The 15,106-nt window shown below is 42.4% G+C and overlaps 1 protein-coding gene across 1 annotated transcript in view; it reads left to right on the forward strand.

The window, feature by feature from the left end:
- Ptprr (protein tyrosine phosphatase receptor type R) overlaps positions 1 to 15,106 on the forward strand; it is a 225,366-nt gene that overhangs the window by 169,068 nt on the left and 41,192 nt on the right. The window contains exon 7 of the mRNA XM_051172962.1: positions 12,907 to 13,093. Within this exon, the coding sequence (XP_051028919.1) occupies positions 12,907 to 13,093 (187 nt within the window). The remainder of the gene's footprint in view (positions 1 to 12,906; positions 13,094 to 15,106) is intronic.

Below are 15,106 nucleotides of genomic sequence, written 5' to 3' on the forward strand. Positions count from 1 at the left end.
TTCCTTTGTTCAGGCTGAACAATGAGGCCTACCACACTATAAAGGCCAATTTGCTTTGCTAAATATACTGGTTTGCAAGTCGATTTCATCCAAAGCACTCTCATATAAATGTTCCCAATGTCTTATAAAAGACTGGACATCCCATGTCCCAGTCAAGATGACATAAAATTATTAGCCACCACCGCAAACTAAAATGACAATTGAAATAGGAGGAGATAACGAGTCACATGTGTGATAAAGATTTAGCATCCATCATATATAAAGAACTAAAAAAAGAAAGCATGTCAGGCTAAAAGCAAGCAAAAATTGGGACAGGCATTCCTTCCTAGAAGATAAGCAAATGACTGGTAAATGCAAAAAGAATCATCAGCATCATTAAGTATAGGAAAACTCAATTGAAACCCTAATGAAATTCCACTTTTCCTTCACTGGGATTGCTATAATAGTTTTAAAAATAACCATAATACATAATGTAAAGTAACAAGAATGTGGAGAAATTAGAAACATAATATCTTATAGCTGGGAATCGTAGATAGTCTACCCACATGGGAAAACCATTTGGTGCTTCTGCAAAAAGTGAGACATTGGCGCTTGTGGTCCAGCTTGGCTGTAGGGGACTCACTAGCACACCCAAAGCCTGGCTTCCGTCTGCAGAACAAAATGAACCATAGAGTCATTGGATGCCACAACAATTCCACTGCTGACATAGACCTAGGAGAAATAAAATGTATGCCATGAAAATTCATATCCAAACATAGAACAATTTATAAAGTTTTTTTTTTTTAATGCAAACAAGTGTACGTACAACTTGGAGAAACCTTACTGAGATTATGCCAAGGAAAAGAAGTCTGGCAAACAGCTGACTGTATGGTTCCATGTGCATGAAGGGGAAAAAGCAAGTGAACGCAGAGGGTGTGGCTTAGGGATCAAGTGCTCACGTCACGTGTGTAAGGCCCTAGGTTTGATTCCTATTACTTCAAAGTTAGTAAACTTATAAATGCAGAAAGAAGATGACTGCTTTTAAGGCCTGTTTAGAGGGAGCCACGGGATAGAGAGGCAGTTTCCATCCAGGGATAGCAAACTGTTTTAAAATTACTGTATACACACACACACACACACACACACACACACACACACACACACACACACTGGCCCTTCGAGAACTCACCATGTAGACCCAGCTGGCCTTAGACTCTCAGTGTTGGGATTAAAGGCATATGCCACCACACCTGGCCTGTCACACATCTAATCCAACTCAGTGGCTATTCTAAATGCACTGAATTCTACACTTTAGAAATGTGGACTTTGTAGTATAAAAACCACACCTCAACAAAAAGGAGGAACGTATACATGGTTTTAGTTTTATACCAAAAATGTTAGCTGCTCCTAAAACATTAGTCAGAGGTTGCTTCCAGGTAATTTTTTTTTTTCATTCTATTTGATTTGGTTCTAGTATTTTTAGAAAAGAAAGGGCTGTGTCTCCTGTTGCACACACACAACAAAGTGTAGTTTACATGGCAGATACCAGTTCAGTCCTTAAAACGTATAAAATACTTTGAATTCCAGAAGTACTCATTTTCTGCCAATCCCTCTACTCCTTGGACACAATACAGTCAGGGAAGCACAGTAAAGGCCCTGATACTGTACCTGGTCCATCGTGCGTGACGTCTGCACTGAGGCGAAAGGACCCTTGAGCCTCAAGGTTATCTTGCAGTTACAGTGCTTGCCAATGGATGAGGAAAGACCCAGAAATAACAATGAGTTCTTACAAATGGCATCAAGGTGACAAGTCTCAGTCACTTGGAGGAGGGTAAAGCCTATTTTAATTATTGGCAACTCCCATCAATAATTTCTATTTAAACTTCTATCCTTATCTCAGGCAGCACTGATAGCATGATTGTGTGTTTACAGTGGCAAGAAGGCAATCATGGTGGCCAGATCATGGATTTTTTTTTTTTTTAATCAGGAGCACAACTCTCCCAGGTAATTGGCCCCTTCCTTCCTTCCACCTGAGGAGTGATGGTGCTTTAAATACAGCCACTGAGTCTTCACTGGCCAAAAGGAAGCCACTCCTACTCTACAATTCCCAGGTCAAAGGTCACCCTGGTTTATCCACAAAGTGCCTTGCTGACCAAAGCCCACAATTGCACTTGTGGGTGGTACACTTTTCAATGACCACAGAACAAACACAGGAATGGGTATTTAAGCAAATTATTGTTCTTGGCTGAACATTTGGGTGAACTCTGAAAATGGCAGATTTTTGTAATTTTTAACTGAGAGTTCATTTTAGGTAAAGGTAGATCTTGGGGTATCTTAGTTAATGGTATAAGCTATCTGATTCTTTTTTATATTTTATGGGCATTGGTATTTTAACTGCATGTCTGTCTGTTTACCACATATGCCTGGTGCCACCAGAGGTGAGAAAAGGGTGTGGGAGCCCCTGGAATGGGAGTTCCAGATGCTTGTTAGCTGTTGTGGTGAGTACTGGGAATCAAACCTAGGTCCTCTGGCAAAGCATCAAATGCCCAATGCCCTTAACTAATGCGGGATCCTTCCAACCCAGATATCTGCTTCTATTATTGAATCACTGAGATCTTGTAGATGCTTGTGCTGGGTGAGAGACACAATCAGGCCCTTTCAAGGTACATAGATTCAGATAGATAGGTACAAGTAATCACATTGGGGTTGTCTTGTTTGTTTGTTTGTTTGTTTGCTGTCTTTTAAATCAAGATCTAATGAAACCCAGGCTGGTCTCAAACTCTCAGAGTAGGCATGGCCTACCTTCAGTTTATAATCCTCCTGCCTTTGCCTTCTGAATACTGGGATTGCAGGCCTGTGCCCCCATGCCTGGTTGGATGTAAGACAGAGGCCAAGGGTGGGAATGTTGCTCTGTGGGTAGGGTCCTGTCCTGGCACTCATGGCGCCCTAGGTCCAATTCCCAACACTGCATAAATCAAGTATGGCGACACATACGCGTAGTCCCAGCACTCAGGAAGTAGAAAGGGGAAGGTTGGAACTTCACGCTTTCTTCAGCTACATAGGGAGTTTGAGGTCAGCCTGGGCTAGAGACCTTGTCCCAAAATTAAATCTATCAATCAGTCACCAGACAAGGTCCAGCCAGGTACCCCATTCTGGCCTTGAACTCAAGACACTCCTGCCTGCTTCTGCCTCCCAGGTGCTGGAATTGCAGGTACAAACCTAGGCTTGGTTTGGATATGCTACTTTTTGACACAAATCATCCTATTATAGGGCTTTTTTTTTTTTTCCTCTTAGTGAAAAGTAACTTGATAAATGTTACTTTGTTCTTTTGTTTTGTTTTTCAAGACAAACCATCGGTGAATCAATTACATATGCTACTTACAAAATATTGGGCGTATATGCAGGTATACCCATCCACGTTCACGCTTATATGCATGCACATCGCCTGACGTTTAGATTTCTCGTTTCAGAAAGATTAGACTTCACTGAGGTCTAATATTCTTCATAATCATTGTATGAATGAGGAAAAACTAAACTTAGCAACTACAAGTAAAGCTACCAACACTCTGTTCTTTTTTTTTAAAAGGGAAACAGCCTCGTCTTCATGAGTGATAGACAAAACAATACCAAATGGCAAAAAAGATAACCATCCATCATCCTTGGTTTGGAAACAATGTGCTGCTTTTTTTTTCTTTTGTATGCATAAAACGTTTATGGGTCTTTGGGATGTTGAAGCTGAAACTTCATGGATATTTACGCAAGTTTTATATCAAATCTTAAAATAAGCCTATTGTGTACCTGCACTGTCCAAATTTCATTAGTTTTACATATTTTATTATTTGTTTTCCTCATACAAGGCCCTGACATGCGGCTCCCGGTGGCCTGGTATTTACAGTGTAGCCTAAGGTAGCCTCTGCCTCTGCCTCCAAGTGTTTACCAACCACATCTGATTTTCACTCCACATTTTGAAACTCTTGTCAAAATCTAAAGTGCTCCTCCAGGTTATTTCAGGAGCCGTACAAACCACCAGACTGCATTACCACCTCCCAAGTATCTGCAACCGTCTACCTGCGCACACCCTGAGAGTGTAGCCTCTCACGTGCCAGTGGGCGCAGAGGGGGAGTTGAAGCTCATATCTTTACCTCAAGCTGTTCACACAGCAGAGAAAAATCATTTCTGGTGAACGTGACATGTGTTTATTAGGACTGCATTAGAAAAATTGCTCTGGGAAAGAGCTCCTACAGATCGGAATGAAGAGGTGGTTCGCTGCCTGGCCAGGCACAGCGAGGGAGAGGCTGGGGCGGGTGAGGCTGGAGGGGGCGCAGGGAAGAGATGAGGAGGCATGTGTCAAAGGGGGCTAATGGTGGCCTTGATGGTTGTATTTTTAGTGCTATTTTCTAGTGAAAATTGTTATATGGAAATATGAAAGAAAACGCTTGGAACTAGGGCAGTTCTGAGGTAAGAAGCCTTGCCAGAGTGATGCTGGGAGGATGTGCTGAAGGGTTCCTTAGCAGGGAGCTGCTCAAAGGCCTGGTACCAAACACAAGGAGGGTTTGAGCCATGTCAACAGGCCCTGCGCATCTGTCTTTGCGTTTCTTCCACAGCCTGTGTTTGTAATGAGTTATTGACTTAGTTTATAAAATGACTCACCGACAAGGAGGCCACTCATGTTAACATGAGCGGACGAGGATCTCACAGCACCCCAACCCTAGATAGAGAGGTGCAGGCGACTGAGGAGCTCTAAGGAGGAGAACAGTCTGTCTTCTGCAGGAAGGTGGCCCCAGTTGCTTATACCAAGCTCTGAAGTCATACGTATGAGTAATTGGCACAAAGATTTGAAGGGCAGTCACAAGAAAATGTTAGAGGGCACTCCATTGATTATTGGGGATATATTTTCTTTGTTTTAAAGGGCTTTTTTTTTTAAGTTTAGTCTTTGTCCAGTGAACATATCTTATTTTCAAATTGGCGGGGGGGAACCCTGTTTATTGTAAAGATATGGCGTATGTAAAATTTAACTACATGAGGTAAAAGAAGCAGTGCCAACTTAGGTGACCACAGCTATTGCTTACGAACTTAACTGCTGCAAACTGGCTCATTAGCCGGCTCTCCCACCTCTGCTCTTCTTGACTACTCCACCGTGTGTGCTGCATGCACCCATAGAACTCACCTAGGCTGCTTATAAGCAGGCTACCAAGATGAGACCATATAGTGGGGGAGGAGGTCCCCCTTGGTCTTAGACTTAGGGAAGGGGAATAGGGTGAAAGCGGGAGGGAGGGAGGAATGGGAGGATACAAGTGATGGGATAACAATTGAATAGTTGTAATCTGAACAAATTAATTTAAAAAGAAAGAAAGAAGAACTCACCTAGCCATATCAGCAGAAAGCGAGGTGAGACTCCCCATACGAGTATTGTCACAGTTGCACAAGTGTGTCGTGTACATGATACCAAGCTGGGGGGAGGGGAGTGACATGTTAATGTTTCTTTACCTTTTATACTGTGAATTGACCCTGTGATTGTCATGATCTTTGGTCACAATCTAGGAAGTCTGAGGCCAAGGGAGTTTAAGTTATGTGGCAAAGCATTCATTCAATCAGCTTCCGGCCAGGGCCCAGAGAACGGTGTAACTAGTTTATTGTATATATTTCAAACATATATCTATGCATGTATGTTTTTTATTGTTGTTGGGGCTTTTTGTTTGTTTGTTTGTTTGTTTGTTTGTTTTAGTCCTTTGAGATAGAGCCTTACTATAAAGCTCCAGCTGGCCTAAATCTTGCTGTATAGACCAGGCTGATCTTGAACACACAGAGATCCGCTTGCCTCTGCACTAAGGAGGCAGAGGCAGGAGGATTAGCGTCTCATGGTAGGAACTTATGTAGCCAGTCAACAAAGAGACCAGGATTCTCTACCAGTGCCGTGGAATAGAGGTGTGTCATTTCCTACATCAAAGGTGCTCTCCATGCCATAAGATGCTCTCTGGAGCAGAGAGCGAAATGCAATTCCCGTCTCCCTGGCCCGGGTCTCACAGCCTTTGTGCTTATTTTCATTCATATCTTCCACGCAGGATTTCTTCTTACATTACCTGCTCATATCAGTGCTTATCGGCTACCAAATGCCGCAACTTAACTTTCTTAGAATTCTGTCTCTCTTTCATGAAAATTTCACCCTCTCGTCTGTCAAGTGATTCAGATAGAAGGAATTACCTGGAATTTACTTGAAGGTAAAGAGATGGGGGAGGGGGTAGCACATTGTTAATTAAATAGTCTTAAAACTTAGAATAAAATAGTTGCAGAGTGTGGGGTTGTAAACAGACGTGGAGATCAGTCAGTCCCACAGGGTGAAGGGACCATCTCTGCGGCTTTACTTTTGCTATCAAGAATTTATTTTTCTAATTTCCTTTCCTTGTGATTGTTTCTCCTAGAGGATCTAGGTATGTGAGCAACTTTAACGAGAAGAATTAAAAGACCAAGCTGGGTATACAGGGCTTTAGGCTCAGCATTAATGTTTAGGTCCAGATTTAATGTGGCCATAAGACACAGGGGACAAAGGTGTGAAGGAAGTCCGCTGTGAAGTTCTCCTTTCTCATCTGGTGAGGTTAGACATGGGTGCTGTGGAGGCAGCTCTTTGTAAGGCCCTCCTCTCGCTACCTTTGCACTGTGTGCTTTGCCATCCTTCTTCCAAGGCTTGGATATAGCCAGCTGCCAGCATTTCTCACTGAACAGTCATTTCCTCTTCTGGTAGTCAAGGCTCCCATCTGCCTCAACCACAGGCAAAATGGCAGAGTTTGTTTCGTTCTCTTCTGTCCTCATTAAAGTTCTTTGAGGACACCAAGTAAGAAGGCGCTGACGGTCTCCATTCTTGGCCAAGTGGCCCCTGCAAGGAGAGCAGCCTCGTGTGGAAACAACCCTTTCTGCCAAAACCCAGCTTCTGAGGGCAAGTGTGAAATCCCTCGCCTTCCAGGAAAGGAGATGTGTGGTCCCTGAGTTATTCCAGCACTCAGTTGAAGTGCTCATGTATTTTTAGCAGTGTTTTCTTCCCACTTTGTGGCTGTTAAGAACAGTGGTGCAGACATGGACATTTTCAACAGAGTTGTTTATAGTCCCTTGCTGAGTCCAGGGTGGCCCTAGCTCATAGTATTTATGTGTGTTTTCCTTCTGGCTTAATTGTAATTAGCCAGCTATTTGTTGCATTTGCTTTTACCTTGCCTTAAGAATTTGCTTTTTCCTCCAATTGTTTGCATTGGTATCTTTTGAATTTCCTCCCTCCTATTTACTTTTGGCATAAATAATAATTGGTGCTACAGGCGAGCTTGATAAAGCTTTTTTTATTGTGTTCTCTTTTGTCCAGCAGTGATCAAGAGGCATAAAAATGTCTAAACTGTTTCTTGTACTTGCACAGCAAAATAGAGGCCAAGTTTTCAATAAGACTTCCTGTTCTTACTTTCCACTCTGTTGTTATTTAAAAGTCTTGGTCTCCCACTATTTTGATGGATTGTTTTTTCTCTAAACCTATTTTAATTTCAATTTTCCTAAAGATAAAGTTTGATCTATTTTTGAATTATTAAATTCTGCCCTCACTTCTACTCAGTTTGCTTTGTGGCATTTACTAGAGCATACGTAGATTCTCTTGGTTTAATAAAGCCACACTTTCCATGTCAGAGCAGAGTCAGTGGTAGCTATTAAAAATTTTACTAAAGCATGACCTTTTCTATATTTTTCTGTACGTCGTGGTAAAGCATAGTGATCTGGGAGGAGGGAAAAAAGAACTTGGGATTTCATCTTTGACCAGAGACCCAAATAAATTACAAATAGATTAAATGGTTGTCTCAGTTAGAGTCTTATTGCTATGAAGAGACACCGGGACCATAGCAACTCTTATAAAGGAGATCATTTCACTGAGGCTGGCTTACGGTTCAGAGGGTTAGTCCATCGTTGCCATGGTAGAGGGCCTGTTGGCACGTAGGCAGACTTGGTGCTGGGGAAGGAGCTGAGAGTTCTACATCCGGACCAGCAGGCAGCAGGAAGAGAAATGAGCCACTAGGCTTGGCTTGAGCTTCTGAAACCCCAAAGCCCTGCCCCAGGAACACCCTTCCTCCAACAAGGCCACACCCACGCCAACAAGGCCACACCCACTCCAACAAGGCCACACCCACTCCAACAAGGCCACACCCACTCCAACAAGGCCACACCCACTCCAACAAGGCCACACCCACGCCAACAAGGCCACACCCACTCCAACAAGGCCACACCCGCGCCAACAAGGCCACACCCACTCCAACAAGGCCACACCCACGCCAACAAGGCCACACCCACGCCAACAAGGCCACACCCACGCCAACAAGGCCACACCCACTCCAACAAGGCCACACCCACGCCAACAAGATCACACCTCTTAGTAGTGCCACTCCCTGTGAGCCTATGGGGCCCATTTCCATTCCAACCACCACAATGGTTAACTTTTTAAAGAATAAATGTCTGGGCTAGTATGATAATAAAGGAACTTAGCACCGGGGCAAAGGCCATCAGCTCCTTCCTTAGAACATAAACAGCAAGAGAGAGCCAGCTCCACAGTTGTTCTCTGACCTTGACACGTGTGCTGTTGCACACAGAAGCACACACAGTAAATAAATGTAAAACAAAGTAAGTCACTATGTATTTAGAAAGATCAGCACGCTTAACTGAGCATAAACACAAATTTTAAGCAATTTTACTCTTTTAAGGCAACAATAGACTGGTATTTTCCACAAATATACCTGAGAAACAAATGTTATACCACAAATATCACAATATATGTCAATGACACAATATAAAAATTAGGAAAGAGAGGGCTAAAAGGTTCTCAAAGTTAAAGATCTAAAAATAAACAATGAAGATGAATTCATCCATTCCTCTAAGGAATGAAATCAAAACTGTAGCCACTGTCATTCATCCCTATGAATTAGAAAATTTTTAAAGTAAATTTAAATAGTAGTAAAAAGTTTGAACATGAGTTAATTTAATTCAATTTTTAAATATCTAAATTTCATAAATTCCCACAGTGAACACATTGTTTTCATGAGGAAAAATTAATATGTGGGAATATATTTAAGCTCCTTGCTCCAAGAGACACCCAAGGCTCCAAATGTGTAACTTCTTCTAAGTTGGTCCTTCCAGTTCAGTTTCCTGATGGCACCCCATTTCAACTAACCTAAATATTGTTTGTTCCTTGAAAATAAGAACTAGCAAAAGCAGAGCTTTTTCTCCCCAAGTTTAATGACATCCTACCATCATATTTTATGACAAGCACAGGAGAGCTGTTAGCATGACAAGGCTGTTCTGTGGCGAGTGCTCTTTGTAAGGTCAGCCTGTGCACATTTTATTCCATAGCTGAACACTGAGACATCACCTGAGGTGGTGAAGTGCTGTGGGACTGTCTGGGGTTCAGGGCAAAGGGATTTGCTGTAATAAAGGAAAAGTTTAGGACAGTGGGTTGTGAAGATGTATTTTTCTTGTGTGGCAAATGTATTGGTTGTAGCCATTGATTTCAAAGCATTAAAGTTGATCTCAATAAAAACAATTTTCAGTTCTTGTGGAAGTGTCCTAAAACAGATAACTTAGAGAAATGCAAAAATGTGAAAGTTATAGAGGATTTTGTTCAGTGTTATCTAAATATAATAATATCTGTGCATTACTTTTGATAAGCAACTGACATCACTCCTTCTATGTTGCCATATGGTAGCCATCTGAGTACAGTATACTTAATTATTTATTCACTTTAAGAGAGACAGAAGCTAAGTAACCCTAAGACAGGCACATCAAGGATATGGACAGAAAAGATTTGAGCCCAAACTAAAATGTTTTGAAGATAAAATCTGTATTTGGATATTATTCTTTACTCTTGCCCCTTCCCAAGCACTCGGCTTCCAACTCCACATACTGGCAGGCGAACAGAACCTGCCAACACACTCTCACTTTGAGAAGTGAAAAATAGCAGCCTAGCCAGTGTGGTGGCGCACGCCTTTAATCCCACCTCTTGGGAGGCAGAGGCAAGTGGATTGCTGTGAGTTCGAGGCCAGCCTGGTCTACAAAGTGAGTCTAGGACAGCCAAGGCTACACAGAGAAACTGTGTCTCAGAAAAAAAAAAAAAAGCAGCCTGGCAAATACACATCTCTATCAAATACGTAACATGTGTCAGGACACTCAGGAAGCTGTACCTCTCTGTTCCTACCTCAGCAACCCCAGAGAGTTAACGATGTATTTCAGGGGCACTCCAGAAAAGAACGGCATGTCAACATTAGCTGTGTCTATGTGCATATGCATGCACGCGGAGGCAGCAGGGTTATGCCTAATGGCTTCTTCGCTTGCTGTTGCCTTTAATTTTTGAGACAGGGTCTCTCTCTGAACCTGAGGCTTGTGGGTTTGCCTAGGTTGGCTGGCCAATGGACTCCCGGAACCCACTTGTCTCTGGCTGTCCCCCAGTCCCTGCCAGTGCTTGGATTACAGATGTGGCTGTCATAGTGGCTTTTTTTTTTTTTTTAAATCAAGATTCCTGGGGATCTGAGCTGAAGCCCTCCAGCAGGCACTTTACCCCCCCCCCCGAGCCATACCCTCAGGCCTTCAATATTAATTTTTTATGAGTCAGAGGTAAAGCTAAGTACACAAGTACAGAAAAGAAAGAAACATGGGTAGGCCTGACAGTGAAGACACACAATCACTAATCCTTCGAGCACTGAAATATGTAAGATAAAACATTTGAAATGAAAGAAAAAAAACCTGTATACTGTTATTGTGAGAGGCTCATGTACATGTATCAGGCTGTGACAAATCCAGCAGCAAAACAGTAAGGGAACAGTGTGCTAGAATATACCATCATTACAGTATGTGAAGCTGCAGGAAATGAGGCGATGGACGTGTTTACATGCCCACACAGACAGCAAGAGCTTACATACATAATCGTATATCTGTGAAATATTCAGAAAACTTTAACCCATTGTCACTTTGAAAGACTTAAGAACTCACAGACACTGTCAAGTCCACCTGCTTCCAAGACCCATGAACTACAATATAAATTGACAGTGGGAAAAAAAAATTGCATAAGCACTTATGTGCCCATCAAATTCTGGATTAATGTGGTTGGGGGCTGGAGGAACTAGCCAGAGGCACCCTGGGAAAGTGCTATGGGGGAGGGGAGCTCAGTGAAGCAAAATGTGGTGGGTGGCACCTATGTATGGGGATGCCCTGATAAAAGCCCCCTTGCTTTGTCTGCAAGCCTGAGAAAGTAATTTGTAAAACTGTGTAGTTTGTTCAGTTGAGCTGAAGATCTGGTTCGTTCTGGTTGGCTCCAGGAAAAGTTGCTTCCCAAAGCAGAGTCCTAACCCATCTAAATTGGCTTCAGAACTCTGGCTTAGCTCGGCGATTGATTAAACAAACAACCCAAAATGTGGTGGATTTTTAAGTGTATAACTTAGTGACAAAAATAAATAAAAATCTGTTAAGTAAAAATGAGAGTTAAAACTATAGTTGCCATCCATTTCAGGAGTAAGAACATTCTATCACACTATAGAGAGGACTCCACAGGAGACTCAAGAATCCAAGCAGCTTCAGAGTCAAGAAGCTGGTGCTGTTTGTCCAGTAGGTTCCTCTGGGTCTCTATTTCCCGTTGTTTAAAACAGAGGCTCAGCCACCTAACTCTTTTCTCATGTGCTCTGCCCCCTTTCAGAGGAACTGGCCAGGCCTCAGAATTCCCTTTTACTGTCTTCTGCTCCCTGCCCTCCATTTCTGCAGGACGCCAGACACGCGTCGCAGTATTTAATATCCTCATGCACACCTTCCTGCTTTACGTCACTGTCATTGTGAGCAGTCTCCGGCTTTAGACCTCCTTTTCTTGCACACAGTTTTGTTAGGAATAACCAGCCACGCTGGTGTTGGTTGTCACCTGCTCTTTTACAGCTGTGCCTCACACAGCGAGTACAACTTCTAAAAAGGAGTTGGGTGTTCTGCACAGTACACCCAGGTCTGTGTAAGCGGAAGAACTTCAGAGATTACCTCCCAAAAGAAGAAGGGAAATTATAAAGAAAAGATAAACTGAAACAGCCCATAGGTGTGCAGTGGCCTCTTATAAATTTCATAAAGTTAAATGAATAATGGGTGTGTGTGTGTGTGTGTGTGTGTTGAGATAGTCTTGTGTAGCCCAGGTTGGCCTCATAACTGAGAATGACTTTGAATTCCTGATCTTCCGGCCTCTATCTCCAGACTTCTAGAATTTCATGTATGCACCAACATGCTTAGTTTATCCAGAGGTAATACGCTTAGCATAAAGGGTTTATCCAGAGGTTAGGGTATATAAATTTATGCACACACACATTTTTAAACTTTTACATTCTATTGTAATTCACTAATATAAATAATATAGTAGAGATTGCTGTTTTAATTTTATTGTGTTCTAATTAACAAACCAAAGGTGTATTTATTTATGGTATGGTATATGCTATTTTGAAGCATGTTTACATTGTGAAATTACTAAAGCATTTGATGACCATATCTATTTCGAACTCCTGGACATACATATAAATACATCTTCTTTTGTACTACATATGACTTATTCATTCAAATGCCTTTACTTTTTCTGATGTTTTTATTTAAAATTATTAGTCATCCTATTATTTCTGCAAGTATGCTTACTAATATCTTATAGTACTTGTTCTCAATTAAGACTTGTTTACAATAATATTGTCCAGTTCTTAAAAAGGAACTATGAAGACTTGCTATCATCAGTCATGATACCAAGTATACACATATATGATTCTTATTTCTGGAAAGAGCTCATTGAACTGTGTCCTTGTACAAACAATAAAAAGACAATTTGCGCGATCAAAATACTACTTAAAGTCCGTGCATAATTTTTAAAAATTATGTAATATTCAAATGTAATAACATTCTTTTCCCATATAGACGAGGGTCAAATGTATCGCTTACACTGGACATGAGTAGCCTGGGAACTGTGGAGCCCTTTGTGGCCGTCCCAACCCCCCGGGAGAAAGTCGCCATGGAGTACCTGCAGTCAGCCAGCCGCGTTCTCACGAGGCCACAGCTGAGGGACGTGGTGGCAAGTTCCCACTTACTTCAAAGTGAATTCATGGTGAGGCCGCTATGTCGTACTCAGCTTTACTATGCTAAGCACTAGAGCCATATCTGGAAACGGTGCTGCCTTTCTCAAGCAGCCAGCCGCGCTTGGGGTGGCACAGGGCGCTTGGACAGAGAAAGAGCAGTTTTTAGGTTAGGAAAAGGCTTTTCTGTGACTGTGGGGAACTGAATTGTTCACGTTCACTGCGGCACTGAAATCAAAACGGGAAGTGGCTAAAGTTGAGCCTCGGAAACATAAAAAGGAATAAACCCCACAGACTTTAAGACATGCTCAGAAATGGGGTCTAAGGTAGCTCTAGAAAAGCCACCGCATCTGCAGCAGGGATGGCACTGCAAGGGAGCAGCCCGGAGGCTCTAAGACGCCATTCCATGGAAACCGGAACTCAGAGAGTGACAGCACTAAAATGCTCTCAGAGAAACTGGGAGGATTTCTAACATGGAACAAAAGGTTGGTTTCACTAAGTGAGGTAGCCAGAAGTAATGGAGACGTTTAGGGGCCATACTTGGGGGTTTAGGGGCCACACTCGGGGGTTTTGTCTGTTTGGTTGGTTGGTTTTTGTTTTTTAATTTGGGCAACAGAATTCAAGCAAAGACCAAGCATGAGCTAAAATATGATTGTGAGTGCTCTAGGAAGGTCAGTTTCAGAAAATCAGAATTGCATCAGGTAACTTCATGTATGGTAAGATGCCACAACACCCAGAGGGAAAAAACGGAGCTGACTTCCTAGGTATTGCCTGGAGGGAACGAGCACTTATTGGGCAACGTTAGACCATAAAGCAGTTACAGCTTAAGCCATATTGAGCAAGTGTAATAAATATACGTCACTATGCTCCATTCAGATATTTGGTACCAGACTAGTAGAGAAAGATCAGTAATGTGTTAGACTCCCTATTATCAGCCGTCCCTAGTAAAATACCAATGTGGAGTCCTTAAAATGAGAAGCCATGGTGTGTCACACTTTTATATGTGAAGCAAACCAAACATAGGAATGAAAGAGCCTAGTGCCGCCTTGCAAAGGCATCTGCTGCCTGTGCTGGGGCTGCCCATAGGCCTTTGTCGATTAAAATAAGGCCTTTAGCGTGGCCTACTTCCCTGGAAGGAAAGATAAGTCCAACAAGGAGGGCAACAGTGTGAGCTCCGGCCATATGGCCGATGTGCGCCAGAGAGCCGGGTGAAATGAAAGAGAATAGGGAGACAAAAAGGTCACCTCTCTGTGGCTTTGCCAAAACAGACAGACTTGTTTGAATTATCAAAAATAAACCCAGGGTTGGGAGCCAGGTTAGCTGGCAGAGTGCTTGCCTAGCATACACGAAGCCCTGAGTCTGATCCCCAGCACCAAACACAGCTGCAGGGCTGGGGCACGCCACTCAAAGTCGAGGAAGATAGATTGAGGGTTCAGGGTCCTCCTGACTACATAGCCAGTGGGACGTGAGCCAGCGCTACTGAGGTCTTGTCTCAAAACAAAACAAAAAGCAAACAAACAAACAAAAAACCCAAAACCTGGAATATTCAATAATTTTATTTTGTTTTATTTTTGATGACTTGGAGCTAAGAAGTTTAAATGTCTCAGTGGAGTCGAGGCTATCTTAAATGTCTAAAGTAACAAAAAATAATAAAGTGGCTCTTTAAAAAGAAAAAAGGGTGTTCTTCTCTGTAACCAGGTTTTCAGTTTATGGTATAGTCTGGCTTTTCTCGAGTTTTCAGATTGGCAAGATATGGGACACCGCAAGGGAAACTCTGAATAAGAGTTTCATTGCTTAGTTATTTATTATCCAAAGAAAACTTGTACAAAGGAAACTGGTAAAGACAGGAGGCGGGGAATGCAGTCCCAGTATAGCATATGCATGCATGAAAACAATAGGGCAAATGTGTTATGTTGTACGGTTAATGAAGGCCAACGAAAAAGAGAAAACTATTTTATCAAAGAATGAAATAAAATAAAGCCAGTGGTCATGATACATTCACTTGGGAGGCAGAGGCAATTGGATCTCTGTGAGTTCGAGGCCAG

This window comes from Acomys russatus, chromosome 31 (genome assembly GCF_903995435.1).
Source record: "Acomys russatus chromosome 31, mAcoRus1.1, whole genome shotgun sequence".
Taxonomy (NCBI): Eukaryota; Metazoa; Chordata; class Mammalia; order Rodentia; family Muridae; genus Acomys; species Acomys russatus.